The 18252-nt window shown below is 36.4% G+C and overlaps 1 protein-coding gene across 9 annotated transcripts in view; it reads left to right on the plus strand.

The window, feature by feature from the left end:
• The window catches only part of LDB3 (LIM domain binding 3), a 130611-nt gene that overhangs the window by 102760 nt on the left and 9599 nt on the right, over positions 1 to 18252 (plus strand). For 7 of the 9 annotated variants that reach the window (XM_074874430.1, XM_074874429.1, XM_074874433.1 and 4 more), the window contains 5 exons: positions 681 to 788; positions 6444 to 6491; positions 9253 to 9380; positions 15540 to 15840; positions 17074 to 17254. In XM_074874430.1, coding sequence (XP_074730531.1) covers positions 681 to 788; positions 6444 to 6491; positions 9253 to 9380; positions 15540 to 15840; positions 17074 to 17254 — 766 coding nt within the window. The remainder of the gene's footprint in view (positions 1 to 680; positions 789 to 6443; positions 6492 to 9252; positions 9381 to 15539; positions 15841 to 17073; positions 17255 to 18252) is intronic. The other 2 variants (XM_074874431.1, XM_074874437.1) reach the window with 1 other exon arrangement.

The raw sequence follows: 18252 nt of genomic DNA on the forward strand, positions 1-18252 counted from the left end.
ACCAATGACTTAGTTTCTCACTTTAGTCAGTTTTTACCTAACCGTGACATACCAGGGTCCGGTGTTTTTATTTCAGTGCAAGAAAATCAATCATCCAGCCAGCAAAGAAGGTTTGAATAAGGTATTATTCTGTAATTCAGAACTGTGCTGGAAGGCACTTTCACATGAAATATCAATACAGTCTAAATAATTTTTTATCCCTCAGTTGAAATCATGACATGAAGAAAATGGATTATCTAATATATGCTTCAAAAATAAATGCCTCTACTAAACTAATCATGCCAATGACTTGTGTGTGTAGGAGAATCTTTTGTCTGATGCTGCTTGCATATTAAAAAGTTTAGCTTCAATTCAGACTCAAACATCTTCAGATCTTGCAGATAAAACCATGTATCATTGGCAAAAGTCCTGTCCTGAAATATTGTCTTTCTTAGTGATCAATAGACTCTGGTTTTAAGGTATTTATATAATGTGTGCATTTTGCCTTGTGTTCTGTAGGAATGTGCTTGACTGTGCTATTCTGTAAGTCTGCAGATGTATGCTACAGAAAACCTGTTCCTGGTAACTATGCAGCAGTCTTCCTGTATCTGAACTCCAACAAAGCTTGATTCTGATCACTATTGTTGTCCCTGTTATATTATTTTGTACATGCTTTCATGCTTTTACTGTGTCTTCTGCAGAGTGCTTGCAGCCCCCAGCTCTCTTTCACAGCCTAAGCCTTTCCGTGGGTCCAAGAACATGTCATTAGCAGCTTCCACTATTTCATCTGCTATCTCATCTCAGTCTAGGTATATCTGTAAAGCTCTCTTCTTTTTCTTTTAACTAAATTTGTTTTTATTCTATATTATTGTCTCAAATTTAAGGTTTTTAGCTTCTTAAGCGATTGACTTAGCAGAAACTATTGAAAAGTATGATGTGTTTAAAGGAATAGCCTTATTGCTTATCTTTCACATCTAGGAAGCACCTAAGTTTTAGTTAGGACAGTTTAGTTAGTTATTAGGACTAAGTTTAGTTAGGATAGTGACCAAAAGATCCTTTTGGAACAAAGGTATTTCAGTTGTTTGGTTTGTGCTGGTTTTGCCATCTTAAAATGAAAATATTTATCTAGTGACAATGGTGAGAATGACAGACTTTTTTTTTTTTTCCCCCTTGGTGAAAATACAGGATCACAGGAATCAGAGACCTTCTTTTATTATGCTCTTAATCATGACTAATGAAAGGCCGCTGATAGGGAGAGGTACCATCTATCACTCAAAAGAGAGAATGCTGCTGTACTGCCTCACTGCTAACACTTTGCCAAGACTAACAGAGGAGAAAGCAGTAGATTTTAAGATTCATTATTTGAACACAATAACACAATCTTCAGAAATAATGAAGAACTGGATCAGCAATACATTTGAGATTATAATTATCCATGTCTCTCTTATCTTGATACAAAAAGGTAGTTAGGAATCACCCAAAGGTGATGTTTGAAGTGAACAAAGCACACAAGTTTGAAGGCTACGCATCAAGAAGTATAATGATCTTTCTCAAGAGTATCATAGAAAACAGCAGTTAAGTGCTATGCATAGATATATACTTGAAAGCATTTTGGTTGGCTTCACATCGCTGAAACCAATGCAACAATGAAACAGCTACAGAACAGATCAGAAGAGTTCTGAGATTTAGGATGTAAACATGGCTGTTTACAGCCATGGGAATTATATGGAGTGGATAAAACATAAGTAATAAAATTAACTGCTGATGTAATTCTAACTCAATTTATTTGAGTGAAAGTACACTAATCATAAATTTAGTTTCAAGGAAAATATGAAGTTGGTGAATATCATCAGCATGTTACCAAGAATAGAAGGTAAGAACAGATGCAAGGGTGTTTACTGCCATTAAGATGTAGTTTTATGTATGAATTTCAAAATTCCAAAGTGATGAGTTATTTCAGCAATTCATTATTTGTGGGCATCCATCATAAAATACCTTAAGAGGACCAAATTTTCACATTGTGAGAATCAGAATCATTTAGGTTGGAAAAGACCTTTAAGGTCATCAAGTCCAACCATTAACCTAGCACTGCGGAGTTCACCACTAAGCCATGCCCCTAGTGCCACATCTGCATGTCTTTTAAATATCTCCAGGGATGGTGACTCAACCACTTCCCTGGGCAGCCTGTTCCAGTGCTTGACAACCCTTTCAGTGAAGAAATTTTTCCTAATATCCAATCTAAACCTCCCCTGGCACAAATTGAGGCTGTTCCCTCTTGTCCTATTGCTTGTCACTTGGGAGAGTACTCAGTGCATTTCAGAAGTAATTCTTACACTGCTTTTTCACTTAATCCTGTGGTATAATTAGGCTCTTAAATGTCCCCAGTACTATTTCATCCACTGTTTGTTTTGCTAACAAATCTCTTTTAGTCAGTTGGAATGATCACATATGTGATCTGTGAGAAGAGGGTCCTACGTAGTTATAGGGGACAGTTAAAAGCATCTGATGACCAGGGAAAGTCCCTTGCTTCCTAAGCAACATTAACTGTGCATATTTGAGCTTGATTAAACACTGGCATACAAAACCTATTTATTTCTTCTGAGCTCCAGAAAAGACTCAGTTTTAGTGTTTCTCTCAGTTGAGAACTGAAATGTATCTATCAGTCAGAACATGAAATGAAATTGAAGCCTTGGTGACTACTCTGGCCAGACAGAGGACATCTATTCATGTTTCAACAGTCTATATCTTAGGACCCATATAAATCTTGCTATGAGAGGTATATTTTTACATGCCTTCATAAGAGATTTCCTTGGTATTCTACTAGCTTCAGTGAGAATTATACATAATAACTAATAATATGTCTCTGAAGTCTGCACGTAGTAGTAGTACTGCATGTAGTACTTTATTTCTGCAATATATGCATATTTCATTGAGATTAGCATTGATGTCACAAAAGGCTCTAGTTTTTGTCCTTCAAGAAAAACAATCAGATAATGACAGACTTTCATTTAATGAACAATTTTGGAGGAATGCAGGAAGATAAAATTACAGATGCATTGCATATATAATTTTTAAGACTCCATTGGTAAAATCTTAATCAGATTTATTTTATTGCCCATCCAAGATAAGAAAGGCGTTTTTAAACTTGAGCAAAAAAACCTCATTGACAATTTCTGAGTATCTTGAATAGGAGGATATAAGGGGAGGGCTAAAGAACACATCAGACTTTAAAAATGTCAAAACTACAAAGTGTCCAGTTTTAAAAAATGGCTTTATTTCAGGATTAAAATTTCCTTTGGATTTTGTTTTTATTATTCTGTGAAGCTGTCTGACTAGGTGAAGACAGACATATTTTTGAACACTGAGAATGCTGCTAGTCAGGGGGGCCATACTAAAATTGGACTATTGACTTATAAGACTGTGCTCAGAGTAATCTACAAACTTCAGAAACCCTTATGAATATGTGAATCATAACGTCATGAGCTTTCAAATCAGAGTTATAAAAGTGGTAGATCTCTAGAAACCTTTTAGAGACAGACAGTTCATCATAATAGAAAATCCTTAAAATACGTCTGCCTAATAGGCAGAAGGCATGTTTTCACAAAATGGTTAATGCATGTGTACTTCTTTTAACTGAAGGCTATTCATTTAAGAAGCTCATAATTCATTTGTATTAATCACAGAACTATGGACAGACCTTCCAAATCCCAGAATAGGCACTCTTCACATTGAAGTATGATAGCTATGTTGGTCAGGAACAGTTACTTGGAACAGATTGACAACTGCTGGCATAGCTTTTGGTACAAGAATTAGATGCAGATATTTTTTGTTATATTTTGGGATAAATCTCCTCTTCCATAAAAGAGCTATGATTTCATTGTTGTCGTGGAAATGACAGTTAAGCAACAATGATGTATGATTGACATATAAACGCTAATAAATTAGTATAAAGATAGCCATTATTTGCTGACACTACTTGAATGGCTATTTTAGAGCTAATATAATATTTCTTGATTGAGCTTTTATTCATTTCACTTTAATTTCACATTCCTTTAACAGGGAGAAGGGAAGCAGTGTGAGGCCTTGAAACTAGAAGCTCATTTGTAGTTATGTATCAATATGGACTAATCAGTGTGAATCATAATTCTAATGGGTAATGAGGATAAAAAGATCACCTTGAGATATTAAAATTTACTTCCAATTAAAATGTCTCTTATCTCCTGCACTAGATTGGCATGGACAATTTTACGCTTTCCTGCCCCTCTGAAAGGAAGCAGGTTGTCTGGGGAGGCTATGTGTCTCCATTCTCAAAGGTTTTTCATGACACCACTGCATAAAACACTGAACAACCTGCTCAGACCTCAGACCTGGCCTTGCTTTGAGCAGGAGGTTAGGTGAGAGACCTCCTGAGGTGTCTTCCAACCTGAAAGATTCTGTGAATCTATGAAAAACAACTGTCCATTTCAGAAAGCAATGCTTTAATCAGACTACTGAAACCCATGGCTAGTACCTGGCAATTATTTAAGTCAAAGATATAAGATCACAGGTATCATGCTGACGTACACTTCAAGCTGTTATCAGCAGGCAAATGTTATTGTCTTAGCTAATACCTCTCTTGGACGTTCAGTAATTCAGCAAGCCTTGGGACATAAAGGCAAATCAGAAACTTGTAGGACCTGTGAAAAATTGCTTCCCTGATAATCAGATACAAGAAGCAGGCTCAGTTTGTTTGTTTGTTTTTGGAGGGCTGTGTTGCAGCTGAAATAGGTTCTTTATTTTTGTGCACTACTTCCATGTTTTTTTAAAAACTGTCATGTATTATTGCTAGTGTATTCAAACATGAAGGACTAAAACTGGCTTCTAAATTAATTTATAATTCAAATTTTTGAGCAGCTGATAGTTTTCATTTAGAAATCTAGCATGCCAAAATACAGATTTAAAAATCCAGTTTCAGCTTGACATATATCATTGGAGCATTGCAGCATTTAATATAATTTTAGTTCAAAGTAAAATATGGATGACCTTAGTTACAACAGTATCCCCATCCTGTAAAACATGCTCAGGTAGAATGAGGCTGAGATTTTACCACTGTTGTTCCTGTGTTTGGGTTTTTTTTCCTTCTAGATACCTTAAAAAGGTCCACCAAGAAAATGCAGAGGATTTCTTGATCAGTCTCCTTAACTATTTAAATCTGATTTTAAACTTGGTAGATCCAGTTCTGTAGTGATTTTTCTTTTGTGAGCAAGGCCGTATGCATAACACCTAACATGAGTAAAATCTTTATAATGTTCCTAAAGAGGAATGTTTGAAGTACATCATTAATCCTTAACTGATTGTGTTACTCTTACTTTTAAACCTGCAATGTTATCTTACTTTTTCACTTATGATCTTACAAAGAAGAAAGCATAGCAGGAGTGTTTTAAATAAGCTACTAAGCTCTTTATGCAATTGGTTATTCCATCTGGAGGGTAAAAGCAGGGCAACCAGTGAGACAGCACTCTGGGAACACAAAAACTGGAGAAATGCTGGAGAGTTACCATTATGGTTCTAAAAGGAAGGTGTAGCTTCTGTGATCCTAGGATATTAATCTAAGCACTGTGTCTGTGGTAAAGGGAAGAAAAACTCTTCTTCAGAAGTTAGGAAAATAACTGGCATATGATATGTTTCTGGTAATTCTGGCAAATGTGGGCTGTGGTTGATGCCATGTAGCCCTGCACTGCTCTGCATTTAGGCAGGAGCTGTGTTCACTCTGAATCTTCTTGTTTCTTAGATCATGTATTGTGCAGGCTTTTAAGTACTTTCTGTATTTACATAAATGAATCATTTATGTACTGGAATGATACTGTTTCCCCAAGAAAAAAAATGTACCTGTTTACCTAAGACTCTGTTTAGTAAATGAACAGTAGAATGGTACTGCAAGGAAGAAGTTGAACGTGATGGCTTGATGTTGTTGCTTCAACTACTTCCAGCCTGCCCTCTCTGTGGGGTTGTCCTAGTTACCTCATAAACTAGGAAACCTAGCTGATCTTTGGACTTCGGTTCATTCAAGATTTGTTTTTAAGATCTGATAAACCTTAAGCTTGTGACACTGACGAAAAAAAACCTCATACCTATTTTTCTGTGCTAATACAAATAAATGGTGAATGTCAAAGCAAACAGTCCAGTGGTTGAATTAGAATTCCACAACTAAAGAATGAGCAAAACTGGATGAGAGTGACTATGGAGCAATATACTCAGCTCATTTACTTACGCTACCATTATTCAGGTTCCATTATGATTCCTGGCTTAAATAAGATAAGCAATATGTAATGTAATACTGATCTTATATGATTAAAAATATGTATATGTTGTTTACTTTAGCACTTAAAAGCAGCTCTTATTCTTAAGGAAATTCACTGTAGGACAAGATATCCCAATTTTCTTGGTATATTTTTTTTTCAAACACAACTTTTGTCTCATTTTAGTTTCAACCGGCATTCTTCCACCTCCATCAGCTACCAGTCAAAGAAGAGGTATAAAAATGTTTTGTGCAGCTACTCTACCTTAAAAGCACTTAACAAAAGTTTCTTGCTGCTAATAGGCATCTAGTGAAGTTTTAACATAAAAGTGATCTGCTTAGAAATGTTTACTCTTTCTTTTTCTGACAACTAATAGTTTTCAGAGCCAGTATTTAATTCGCTGCCTATCACATGCCATTGGCTGCTACAGATAAATTCAGTAAGGGTGCTTTCACTGCTTTCTGAGATGCCATTGCTTCCTGTTCCGTTAAAGCACCTTTGATCCTTAGAATATATTTTTATTCTTTCTTTCATTCTTTCTCGCTTTTCTTTCTCTCTTTTCCCTCTTTTTCTTTCTTTCTTTTAATCTCATGCTATTTCTTCAGCAGAAATTCTGATAAATCTTTTAACTTCACTAAAACCCCTACTGATGTAGTGTAACACTTAATTTCTCTTTGACAAGCCTTTTTATCTTCCTTACTGTATTTAATATACATCATACACTTGTAAAAGGGTTCAGTAGTTGACTTCTTTTAATTATGCAATGATTTTGGTACTATGAATACATTTTGTGTGTGTTGTTTTTTATTTTTTCAACTTCATTTCCCTGAACATAGAAGGAAATCTAGTGGCATGGTTTTACCATGCTATTAACTTTGGGAAACACTTGAATTTTGGATAAACATTCTTCTTCATGACAGTCTAAGTATCACTGTCCAGCTCAGAACTTCTCTATGTATTTTGTGCATTAAGAGAGCTTCAAATCAGTCTTTCTACCAATGGACCTGCACATCTGGGAGTAGACTTTCATGAGTGTATGCCATTTTCAGATTAAGGTTGTATGACACATGATTTAAAATCTTTTAATCCACATTGTAAATATTGATCATTGATCTGGTAAAGGTAAGTCTGTTTTACTGGTTTTCTGTCTAGTTTACCTTGAATAGTAGATTTTAAAGCAAGGAAAAGTCTTTTGATAGCGTGTGTCTAGCTAAAGGCATTTTGAAAGCTGTCTGTGAAGCCAGTGTACCTGGAAAAAAAAAAAAAAAAAAAAAAAAACCAAAAAAAACCCAAACAACCTTTGCTGTTTGTGCTATGGTATGAGCAATGATCCTCTGTCCAGTGACCACCAGTACAGTGTGTTCTTATGCACTACAGATGAGGAAGTATCAACAGGAAATAGATGGTAAGAATGGAAAGTAAAAAGTCTTAGTGTGCTTAGAACAGCTTTGGCAGTTACAAAAGCACAGCACAGTTCACAACAGAATTTACAGTGAATTGTATTCACTGTAATCCCACTAAAATAGTTTATCTTGGAGAGTCCTGTTCACTCATGGTATAGTGAACTCAAATCCAGCCCTAGGCCCTAGACTAGGTACAGAAATAATTAGCTATAGTCATTGTAGCAATGGCTATGTTTCTAGGTCTAACTAAATAGACAAAATAAATTAGCCTGAGGCAGCAATGTTATGCAAACTGGATCTATAGTATAAGCACTGTCAGAGTAGCAAAAAGCTATGTTGTGAGGATAGGTTTATTTTGTTCAAAATTAAAAATCAAAAGTCAGAATGTTTTTTACCTGTAGTGGAAGGAATTTTCTGGGTTTGCCGTATGTAAAAATTATAATGTCTTCTCTCCAGATGACATCTATTTCTGCTGTTAAAGTCAAGATGGACCAATGGTCTGACAAAGCTGGATGCTTCTTTTCTTATGCTGACAAATGTTTTCCTATAGACAAAGCCACTACTGAAATAACTCCTAAACTGTCAGCATGAATAGATAGGGATCTGGTTCATACAGATAGTGAAACTGAAGGGATAAAGAACGTAAAACTATGTTTTCAGGGTGAGTAAGAATGATGTTCAATAGTGAATGCTTTTTATTATTGCACGCATCTCAGTATCTGTTGCCTCCCTTCTTTGTACTTCTTTATTCTCTCTTGCTTGCTTTGTTTGTAATGCTTTTAGTGGTCTATGAAGCAAAGTCTACAAATAGAATCATCTTAAGTAACAGGCAAATAGAAGAGGCATATATATCAATGTGTTACTATAATCAAACTGAGAATCACCATCTAAACCATTAAATAGAGAGAAACTATTTCTTATTGATGTTTGGAATCCTGAGCAAATGTTTTTAATCTAGGAATGCAGAAATTGCATCATAATATTGCATGTCATGTGCTTTTGGGTTAGCTGAATCTGACATTAGCAAAAATTAACATAAATTGTAGTTTCAGTCTAAATAGGGAGAAGAGTTAATTTCAGAAATGTTTTCTAAAGGTCACTACAATCTTTTTGAAAACAGTACAATGCTTATAAACAGTAGTTAGTATTTGTACTAGTAGTAATTGTGCTGAGCCAGTATCTTTTTAAGTCATTGAGATATCCCTCGTTGATTTATCTTAGACAAGAACAGGCCTGCTTGTTTGTAGAGGAACAGAAAACCCAAACTTTGTATGGATGTTTCTGAAGTCTGATCCCTTGTTAAACTGTGAGTTCCTTTAATAAATTTGTCAAATTCCTTCAGTAAGCTGTTTTCTGTGACAACAAGAGCAACTTGGCATTATTTAAAATCCTTATTTGGCTACTTTTCCTTTCCAAAGAATCGTCCAAGCCTTTCTTAGCAATGATAAAGACTAATGAATCTCTCTGTATTCTCTCTGTAGCTCTCAAGGACAGTTCCTCTCAGAGTGCTTTGGAAGCTGCCAGATCTGTGATTTCATAATCGGTAACTTTTGCTGTTTATAAAGTTGCTCATACCTTCATTTTGCTTTTAGAAACACAAGCCAGTCGTATACACCAACACCAGTGTCCGGAAGCTATGGTGAAAGTCCTGCTTCTTCTGCTACTTCAAAACTGAGAGTTGTTACTACTGCCAGCATAAAGCCCTCTGTCTACCAGCCAGGTAAGGTAACTTCAAAGTACTGAAAGGATTCAGAAAAGAAATGCACATGCATTTATTTTACAAAAAGAAAATGCAAAGAATGCACAATTTGCAATAGGATACACACATATCAGGAGGGATTTACATATGTGGAACCAAATGATGCTAGTTGCTAGTTTTGCTTCAGATTATCTGAAGATTGAGGATTATGTTGTATTTGTATTCTGCTTTGGAGTGAAAATGTGGAAGAAATGGAGGAAGAAGAATACAGACAAGGGAAAGGTCTGTAATAAAAATGCATAGCCTGATTTTTCAAAAGAAATACATTCAGAAAATTACCCAGTGCACCCAATTAGGAGCCCAATGACACTTCAGAATCGATAAAACAGCTCAAGAATGCACAATTTAGGATGGAGATAAAATAAGTGAAGGTACTTGAGTAGGATATATTTGCAAAATAGGTAAGGCCATATATTGCGCTTCTCAAACTCAGGCTTATATTTGAAATAAAGAATGACCTATTAAAGCACTTCATAATGCTATGCTTCCACTTCCCACAGAGGCAGGTACTGGAGGAATATATTTGATTATTCATTCATGAGTAAAATATGCTCCCTGATGTTATTTAAATTCCCTTTGTATTAACGTGTTACAAATGGAGTGAACTTCCAAAACCATCGATGACCAAAATGTGAACCTTCAAAATGAACAAATTAAATGAGGCAGCAATATAACTCTAAATGCAGTTCTGTTTCAAATTAAGCTTGTTCTGATCTTAGCAAGAGAATTACAAAGTTGATTTATATCTTGACAGTCAACTAAATATGGAGAGTCCAGGAATTCTAACAGTCTTAAACTCTGTCTTCTGTAATGCTCTATCTCTGGATCTACTGAAATGAAACCAATGCAGAAGTTTTACTTAGACATAAAGTAGACAGACAGATCAATTGATTGATCTTTATATTTTAGATGTAAAGGTGGAAAAAGCCAGTTCAGAGCTATCATGAGCTATTTAAGGGTCTCAAAGTAAATAAAGGTTTCAGCTTCTCATTTGCTTTTGGTTAAGCGTGTCAGCACATACCATGTTCTCACTGAAGACAAATGTTATTTTTGTCTGGCAAAAGAAGGAAAGATGAAGACAGAGTATTTATTTCCATAATGCAGAACAGAACAAACTGTGGCAAGTCAAAATATCTCCTAAATACACTGATTGATACTAAGCCCCACACTCATTTGGAGGAAGTATAAACTCAAGTTCTCAAAATACAAACCTGCCACAGAAATAAATCTGTAGCTATATCCAGTCAGTAGCTCTATCTGTTAAAGAAAAAGCTGGCTGTTGAATTAGACTCAGAATAAGAGGCAATGCTGTTGTTTTCTCCTGTGATGGGCATCTTCTTTGCAATTTAGGGTCTTGAGGCCCATTGCCTCCCAATAAGGGCTTAAAATACACAGCATGGAAACTGTGTTCTGTGTTACTATGTATACAACAAACTTACTTCAACTGTATATATTGACTGCCTGCATGTGGAAAATTCTTATTTTGCAGGCACAGCAAAGATATAGTATACTCTAGAGGACAGGAGAAAATTAAGAATAATATCTAATGTGATATATTACAAAGACAAAATTCAAATAGCATTAAAGTTGGCAGAGGAAGAAACGGTAAGTCTCCCTGTATTGTTTAGGAGTTTGAAATATCCCATAAAGGATTCTAGAATACTTTGGTAATTGAACCCCAAAGTGACTCAGGTACAAAAATTATTACAGAGATTTTATTGAAGATGTTAGGTTTTTGTTTTGGTACCTTTTTAAAGTTTTATATATTTGATGTAGTAGCACTTCATACCACTTTTAGAATGTGAGCTGACCCTAGAGACAGTTGCAGTTGCAATCCCGAGCAAATAGAAAATTGTCACTTGGGAAGAAATAGAGGAAACAGCATTTCCTGTTACAGATGGGAAAGATCAATAGTACTTTGAAACAAACCATCAAGACAGTTAGAAAACTTCCTCACTCAACTTTGTCAGTGAATATAAACTCTGTCCTGCAGTGCAAAATGCAACCTCAATCTGAGAGGACCAGCTGTTCTCAAATTATGACATACGAGATCACAAAATACATCCTTTTATTCCAATCTAAGTGCAACGTCAGGCTTTTGCAATAACTGCACTCTCACTTCAGCAAATAATTTCTTAGACTTACTTTTTGTAAATCCACAGTGTGAAAAGGCCAAAATAGTGGAGATTACTATAAGGATTTGCAATGTAGAATTTAGAAGAGGAATGTCTTTATGCTAGTCATCAGTGTTAATGGGAATGAAATTACTTGCTTCCCTTAAAAATGTGTGCTAGCAACTTCCAGATTAAAACACCCACCAACAGCCTCATGTATGCAATGTCCAGGAACCTGAATCAATCACTAAAAGGGTTTATAAAACTATTTTAATCTGTCTCAGATTGAAAAAAATAATGGGGATAAATCTTGTTTACACTGAAACCAGTCTCAAAATGAAGCTGCATTGTTGAATATCTGGCTCAGATGGGAGTAATCAGTAAGTCTACAATTTAAAGCAAAGAAAGGGTACTACTTTGACTGACCTAACGCTGGTGGGAATTTTCTGCTGCTAAAAATCTTTGTTTTCTTTCTATAGAGAAATATATATTTGCTGAACAAGGTCCACTAGATGGCAGAAAATACTTGTGTATTCCTTTCTTGTAGGCTTTCCCAGACTAAAATAGTGCTTTCATATATTCCAAGCAATTCAAACGCCAGTTTTATACTACAAAGTAACATGATACCTAAAAGTAACAAAGCAAATCTTTCCTTTTAAATCCATAAATCCAAATAGGATTACTCATGTGTGTAAAAGTGTTCAAGTGTAAAGACCTGATCCACTCTTTTAGAAATTGGTAGAAAGATTCCTACAGATCTCAATGAACTTTTTGCTGACTCCTAAGCACCTTCAATACTAAAACAGCAGGTTATGTACCATCTTTCATTTTTATAAAGGACTCGTTACATTATCTGCTTTGTCTGTCACCTAGTATATACTGGAACAGTATATAGGAAAATTCTGGGCTTCAGAATGCGGCCACTAAATGTAGAACAAGCCAATTCAGTTGTGATAATGAGTTACATTTGTTACCAGAAAATTATTATTAAGAATAACAATTATGTGTTCTACTAACAAAGGAGAAAAAAAAAGGGAAATTGTTTTCACAGTGCAAGCTGGTGTGTAAGGCTAAAGCATTTGAGACTATATGATTCTTTACTAAATAAATCTTTGGTAACACGCCTTTTTTTTCTGGAGGGAAAATATCCATTGACCATAAATGAAGAGCTGATGGAGAGAATTCCAGATTCCCCAGAAGCAAGGAATTGGCTTGTTCCTATGGCTGTTGAGAGACCCTTCTCCTGCCATTCTCTCAGGATAACAATAGTCCCATTCTTTCCTACTCTAAGAGAGTCTGAGGGCTGAGAGAAACAAGGTGATAGAGGCTGAGTTACTCAATTATTTTAAGTATTCATTTTTGAACAGTTATGAGTCAGCTCATACTCTACTTATATTTTGAGAATCTATTCTCTGATATACTGAGTGCTTTTTACCAGCAAACAGCACCTTTTATCTGCTGCATGTGTGTTGGAAGACTTTGAAATACATAAAAATGCAAGGTGAATTTGTATGGCAGTAGCTACTAAGACAAGAGAGTTGTTCAAATAAGCTTAGGGATATAGCTCTAAGATACTAAGATAATAAGTTCCTCTTAATAACAATAGCTAAAATCTCCAAGTTAGTGAAACCTTTCTGGTACGTTGCAATGACACTATTTTAAATCAATGGTAATGCCAGCATGTTCACAGGGGGGAAATATGTTGTAATAAATCCACCCTGACAATAGCTGAAAAGAGAACTCAGAGCAGTTGTGAACACACAACATTTGTCATTTTGCAATAATTCCCCTAGTATCTTCTTTCAGCAACTGAAAAAAAAAAATATTTTGTTGCTTTATTTTACCATGGCAAGTAGAAAAGATAGCTAGAGGAAAAAGAAATAGAAGGTAAAGAGAATGAAAGACAAAGACCCTTCCCCAGTGTTTATGCTCCAAAGGAGTATTAATCTGAACCCAGATAAATCATATGCTGTCTACATTGGTTGGGATTAAAAAACTGGAAAAATAAAACACCAACATTGTGAGATTAAGGAAGAAAAGTGAAAAACTAAGAGGTTGTAAGCTGAATTTAGTAAAGACAATCACAGAAAAAGACATCCTAAAAATAGTACCTGGACTGCATTTGTTCTTCACTTCTGGAACTCTGGGTTTGAGTATCTGACCAATTTGTCAGGCTCTCTGTGGGATACACTGCTGCACTTCACATGAACAGGGATTGGCTCTTGGTGGGGGGAGAATCCTTTCACAAAACTGAGTGAGCTAGAAGTCACCTTATTGAATTAGAGAGCCTCATAGGTGGGAGCCTTCTGAACTCACCAATTAGAGATTAAATATTGCCTTCTAATTCTGCCTAGCTTAATACTGTAATACATAAATAGCAACAGCCTCGGGATTTAAAGAGATTGCATAGAAACTCTCTGTTCTGAAATCTTTAAACACTGTTTACCATTCCCAAGTTTAAAAAAAAAAAAGCCTCAAGCTAAGGTGGGATACAGTTTTATGAAGCAGCAACATCGTTGATGCTCTAGCATAAGAAAGTTTTATCAAGAAGATGCATTAGATTCAACTCTGAACTCAATAAAAAGAAGAAAATCAGGGATCATTAGGGTGATCACAGTGGATTGATAGATATGAAATCTAAGCACCTGCAATTGCCAATAATCAGTGTATGTTATTCTATGTCACAGGGTATGGGCTAAGGGAGGAGTGTTAAGTAGAACATAATCTTCTCACCTCTTAATTATCCAGAAAGATCCATGTTACATTCAGAACCCTCTTCTTGATTGAAATACATTTCTACCTGCAAGCCCCTTAAAACTGTTGGGTTTGGTCATCATTTTATTGGCATTGGGATCTACTGTGCAGGATGTTTGCCTAGACTGCAGGAGAACTGACTTCTGTTCCTAAATCTGTGCTCTCTCATTTGGGCAAAACACTTCAACTCTCCGAGCTTCTGTTCCTCCTCACACAAACCAGCAATCATTCACTTTGTTTTCCTTGCAAAGGAAAAACTGCTTTTAGTGCTCCTGTACTTGGCAAAGTGAGGCAGTTTCTTGTGCAGTGGCTTCAGTCCTACACAGTGCAAGATCTGACGTTTTGAAAAGAGCAGGGCAATGGGAAAACTTGTTGGTATGTGCAGACTCTAGCTTCTGCTTATTTTTATGTGATAAAGCTCCACCCAAGATTAGAGCCTTGTGCATGCAAACACAGAGGCAGTCTGCACTGAAGATTTTCTGTGATAGTCAAAGGGTGGAAGAAAGGAAGTATATTATTTCTATTTTATACATGGGAACTGAGGCACAGAGATACTACACTTTGCTCAAAGTTATACAGGAAGTCTGTGGCAGAGCCAAGAACTGAACTGAGATCAGTCATAACCGCAAGTCTGGCCTTCCCCTAAGTGCTGTTGGCTTTGTCTTGCTGGTCATGTGAGATGAATTGGCTCCCTCAATATTGCTTCCAGTGCTCTCTATCTCTGTGTTCCCTGTGTGAGCCTGTCTTTCTTCAGCAACCTAAGAGTAAAACCTGCAGATGATAGATAACAGTGACATCTGTGGGAAGTCCTGCATTTTAATGAACATAATGAGATCAAAATTTAAGCATAACTTCTTACTGAAATCATGGGGAATTCCATCTAAAATTCTATTACGTGATCTGGCCTTTCTATTTTTAACCTGTCTTAAACAGATTATATGGCAGTCTTTGAAATTATCACAGAATTTCATATCCATTCCTACTAGAAAATGAAGAGATGCCCTTGAAAATGGTCTCCATAAAATATGTAAAAGCCAGTAGGCAATGACTTCTGTAAAGCATGTGGATTAGAAGTCAGTGACTGTGCTGATATCCTTGGCTTCAGCCCAGAATTAATGACCATAATTAAGTGTCATCTGAAGCTTTTATATTTTGTGTGTCATGGAGTACCCTTTGGTAAGTGTTGCTGTTTTGCCATCAGAAGAAAAGACTTTAAAATACTTCTTGGTTTCTTTTGGGATACTTAAAACAGCACCAGCACCAGTTCATTCCTACACCTCTGCCAACGCTGAGCCTGCAAGTCGCCCTCCCTGGGTAACAGATGACTCCTTTTCCCAGAAATTTGCACCTGGAAAAACTACCACCACTGTCACAAAGCACATCCTACCAAGGGGTGCTCCAGTACCATCTCCTGCCTCAACTTCTGCTTACCGATCTCCAGTTTCAACTTCTTCCCAGGCTCCTGCAATAGCCCGGGGAACAGTTCAGAGGGCTGAGCGTTTTCCAGCCAGCAGCCGAACTCCTCTCTGTGGGCACTGTAACAGCATAATTCGGTAAGGTCATGAGGTTTTGAAGAGGGATGGAGCAGAAAAAAAATAGCAGAAAAAAATATCAGAGAGACTGGTTATTGTACATTAATATACAGTACCAGAGCCTAAGACTTGGTTAAATTACCCAGCAGGGATGTCTGTTGTCTGCTTCATTAGTTTAACATTTCCAGAGCTCATTTTGCTATTGTGTGGTTCACTTTTTATCACTGCAAAGTTATACATGCTAATTGTTTGTTTCTTGGGTGCTGTGGCAAATCACTGTTTGTTTTTTAAACAAGTTTCTGATCCTAAGGTACCCCTTGAAGGAGGTACGTACAACTTCATTGGGAGAGTTGGGGGGTGGGGGGGAGGATTATGGAGAGAAAAGGAACAAGACATCATTTTGGAACAGCAGCCAAATGTAATTGTTGCTTTTGTGTCTGGAGAAAGATAATGCCTACACTCTATTACCAGTGATTCATAGCATGCCTCTCCCTTCTCCTCTCCCAATTCATTCTGCTGGACCTGTGCCCATGGTTACCCTGTGGACTGCTAACCAACTTTAAGTAATCCATGTTAATGACAGTCTCCCCCACTAAAAGGAGCTAGTTTGGTGATGTGGAACTGCTGATTATTACCCTTCATATATTCTGAAATGGAAAGACTCCAGTAATAATCATTATATCTAATCACAATCAAGAGTAAATCACCAAAACTAATTTAATGTGTCTTCTATATAAGCAAACAGCTAGTTGTCATCTGATAGTCTGACATTTCTAGAACATGCTGCATGCAGTGCTCTCTCAGACAAAAAGAAGGCAGGAGACTTTAGGAGCTACTGTAGGGTGTGGGTGTGTAGGTTTGGAAATTTGCCTACTTTTGCATGCTTTCAGATAGTAGCATTATCTTCTGTGTTACAACCCTTGGCCTTTTCCTCTTGTCTTTGCAGCTGTTTACAAAGACCACCTATAGCTATGCGGATATGAAAACAGTTGATGATTTTTCCAAGCTGTCTGTAAATCCAGTGTCTATGACTAAATAATAATGAAACATTTTAACCAACTGGAAAAATGTTTGAGTAATGATCTTGAAAAAGAGCACTTCTGTTCAGGCTTCTGGGTCTCATTTTAATATACACCTTCACGGTTCAAGTAGAATGCTTGTTATACATGTACACGGTGTCTAACAAAGTGTGTTTGTAATCAGGGTCATTCAATCTTTTTGCAATACAAATAAGATAATTACAATTGTTTACAGGGGTCCTTTCCTGGTAGCCATGGGTCGCTCTTGGCACCCAGAAGAATTCAATTGTGCTTACTGCAAGACATCCTTGGCTGATATGTGCTTTGTGGAAGAGCAAAATAGTGTGTACTGTGAGCGCTGCTATGAACAGTTCTTTGCACCAACCTGTGCCAGATGCCACACTAAGATCATGGGGGTAAGAGAACAAGCTTAACCCTTTCTCCAACTGCGTGGTTCATTGAAATAGTGAAATAGTTTAGACTGTAAGCAATGAATGTAGATATTTAATTATTTCCCCCTTTTTAATAATAATTTCCCAGTCTGTTGATTATTTCAGAATAACAAAACGTATTTTTTATAATCATAGAATCCTAGAATACCAGGTTGCAAGGGACCTCAAGGATCATCTGGTCCAACCTTTCTTGGCAAAATAATTTTTATCTATCTGAAATCTTGGATATTTCTGTACCTTAGTCAACTCATACACAGAATATGTAATCCAATTACCATCTCACTGAGTGTAAAATAAGTAACACTTTCTGGATAGTTCTTTGCTATCCAATACACTGTGTTACTTTTATCTATCATTTCCTTATAATTATAGTAAGAGACTTGAATGGTTAGGGTTTTTTTCTAATACAGAACTTAGTCTAAATTTAAATGGAGAAGTCCATGACCATGGGAAGAGGCCCATTGCTCTTGCTGTACCTCACTGGTAGCTAGTAATGCAGCTGCCAAGAGGAGTTCTGCTGATTTCTTATAGTTAATAAAATACAGAATAAACACAAAGATCTGAATTCCAGAAAGACAAAAATAAATGCCACTTTTGTCTTAGTATACTCATGCTTAGGTACAAGTAAATCTGCTCTACATACACCTTAGATCGTGATGAGGTTGTAATACCATAAGATAATTTTAACAGTGTATTTATACATGCAGTTATAGTGAATATATGACATGATTCTCTTAAATGAGGAAGCAAGGAGTGCCACACTGGTTTTTCATCACTTAGCTCTCACCTTTTGACATCTGTCTAAATGTTGGCATTGGCGGATTAGATGCTTTTCTCTGCAGTTGCCAATTAGGGATGGCAGCATCAGACATCTATGGTGAAGCTCTGGATCCAACCAAGTTTGCTACCGCAGCAGTAGGAGTAATTTTACAGCAGAGTACTGAGTTAACTTACCTAATTAA

Source organism: Strix uralensis, chromosome 7, assembly GCF_047716275.1.
Source record: "Strix uralensis isolate ZFMK-TIS-50842 chromosome 7, bStrUra1, whole genome shotgun sequence".
Lineage (NCBI taxonomy): Eukaryota > Metazoa > Chordata > Aves > Strigiformes > Strigidae > Strix > Strix uralensis.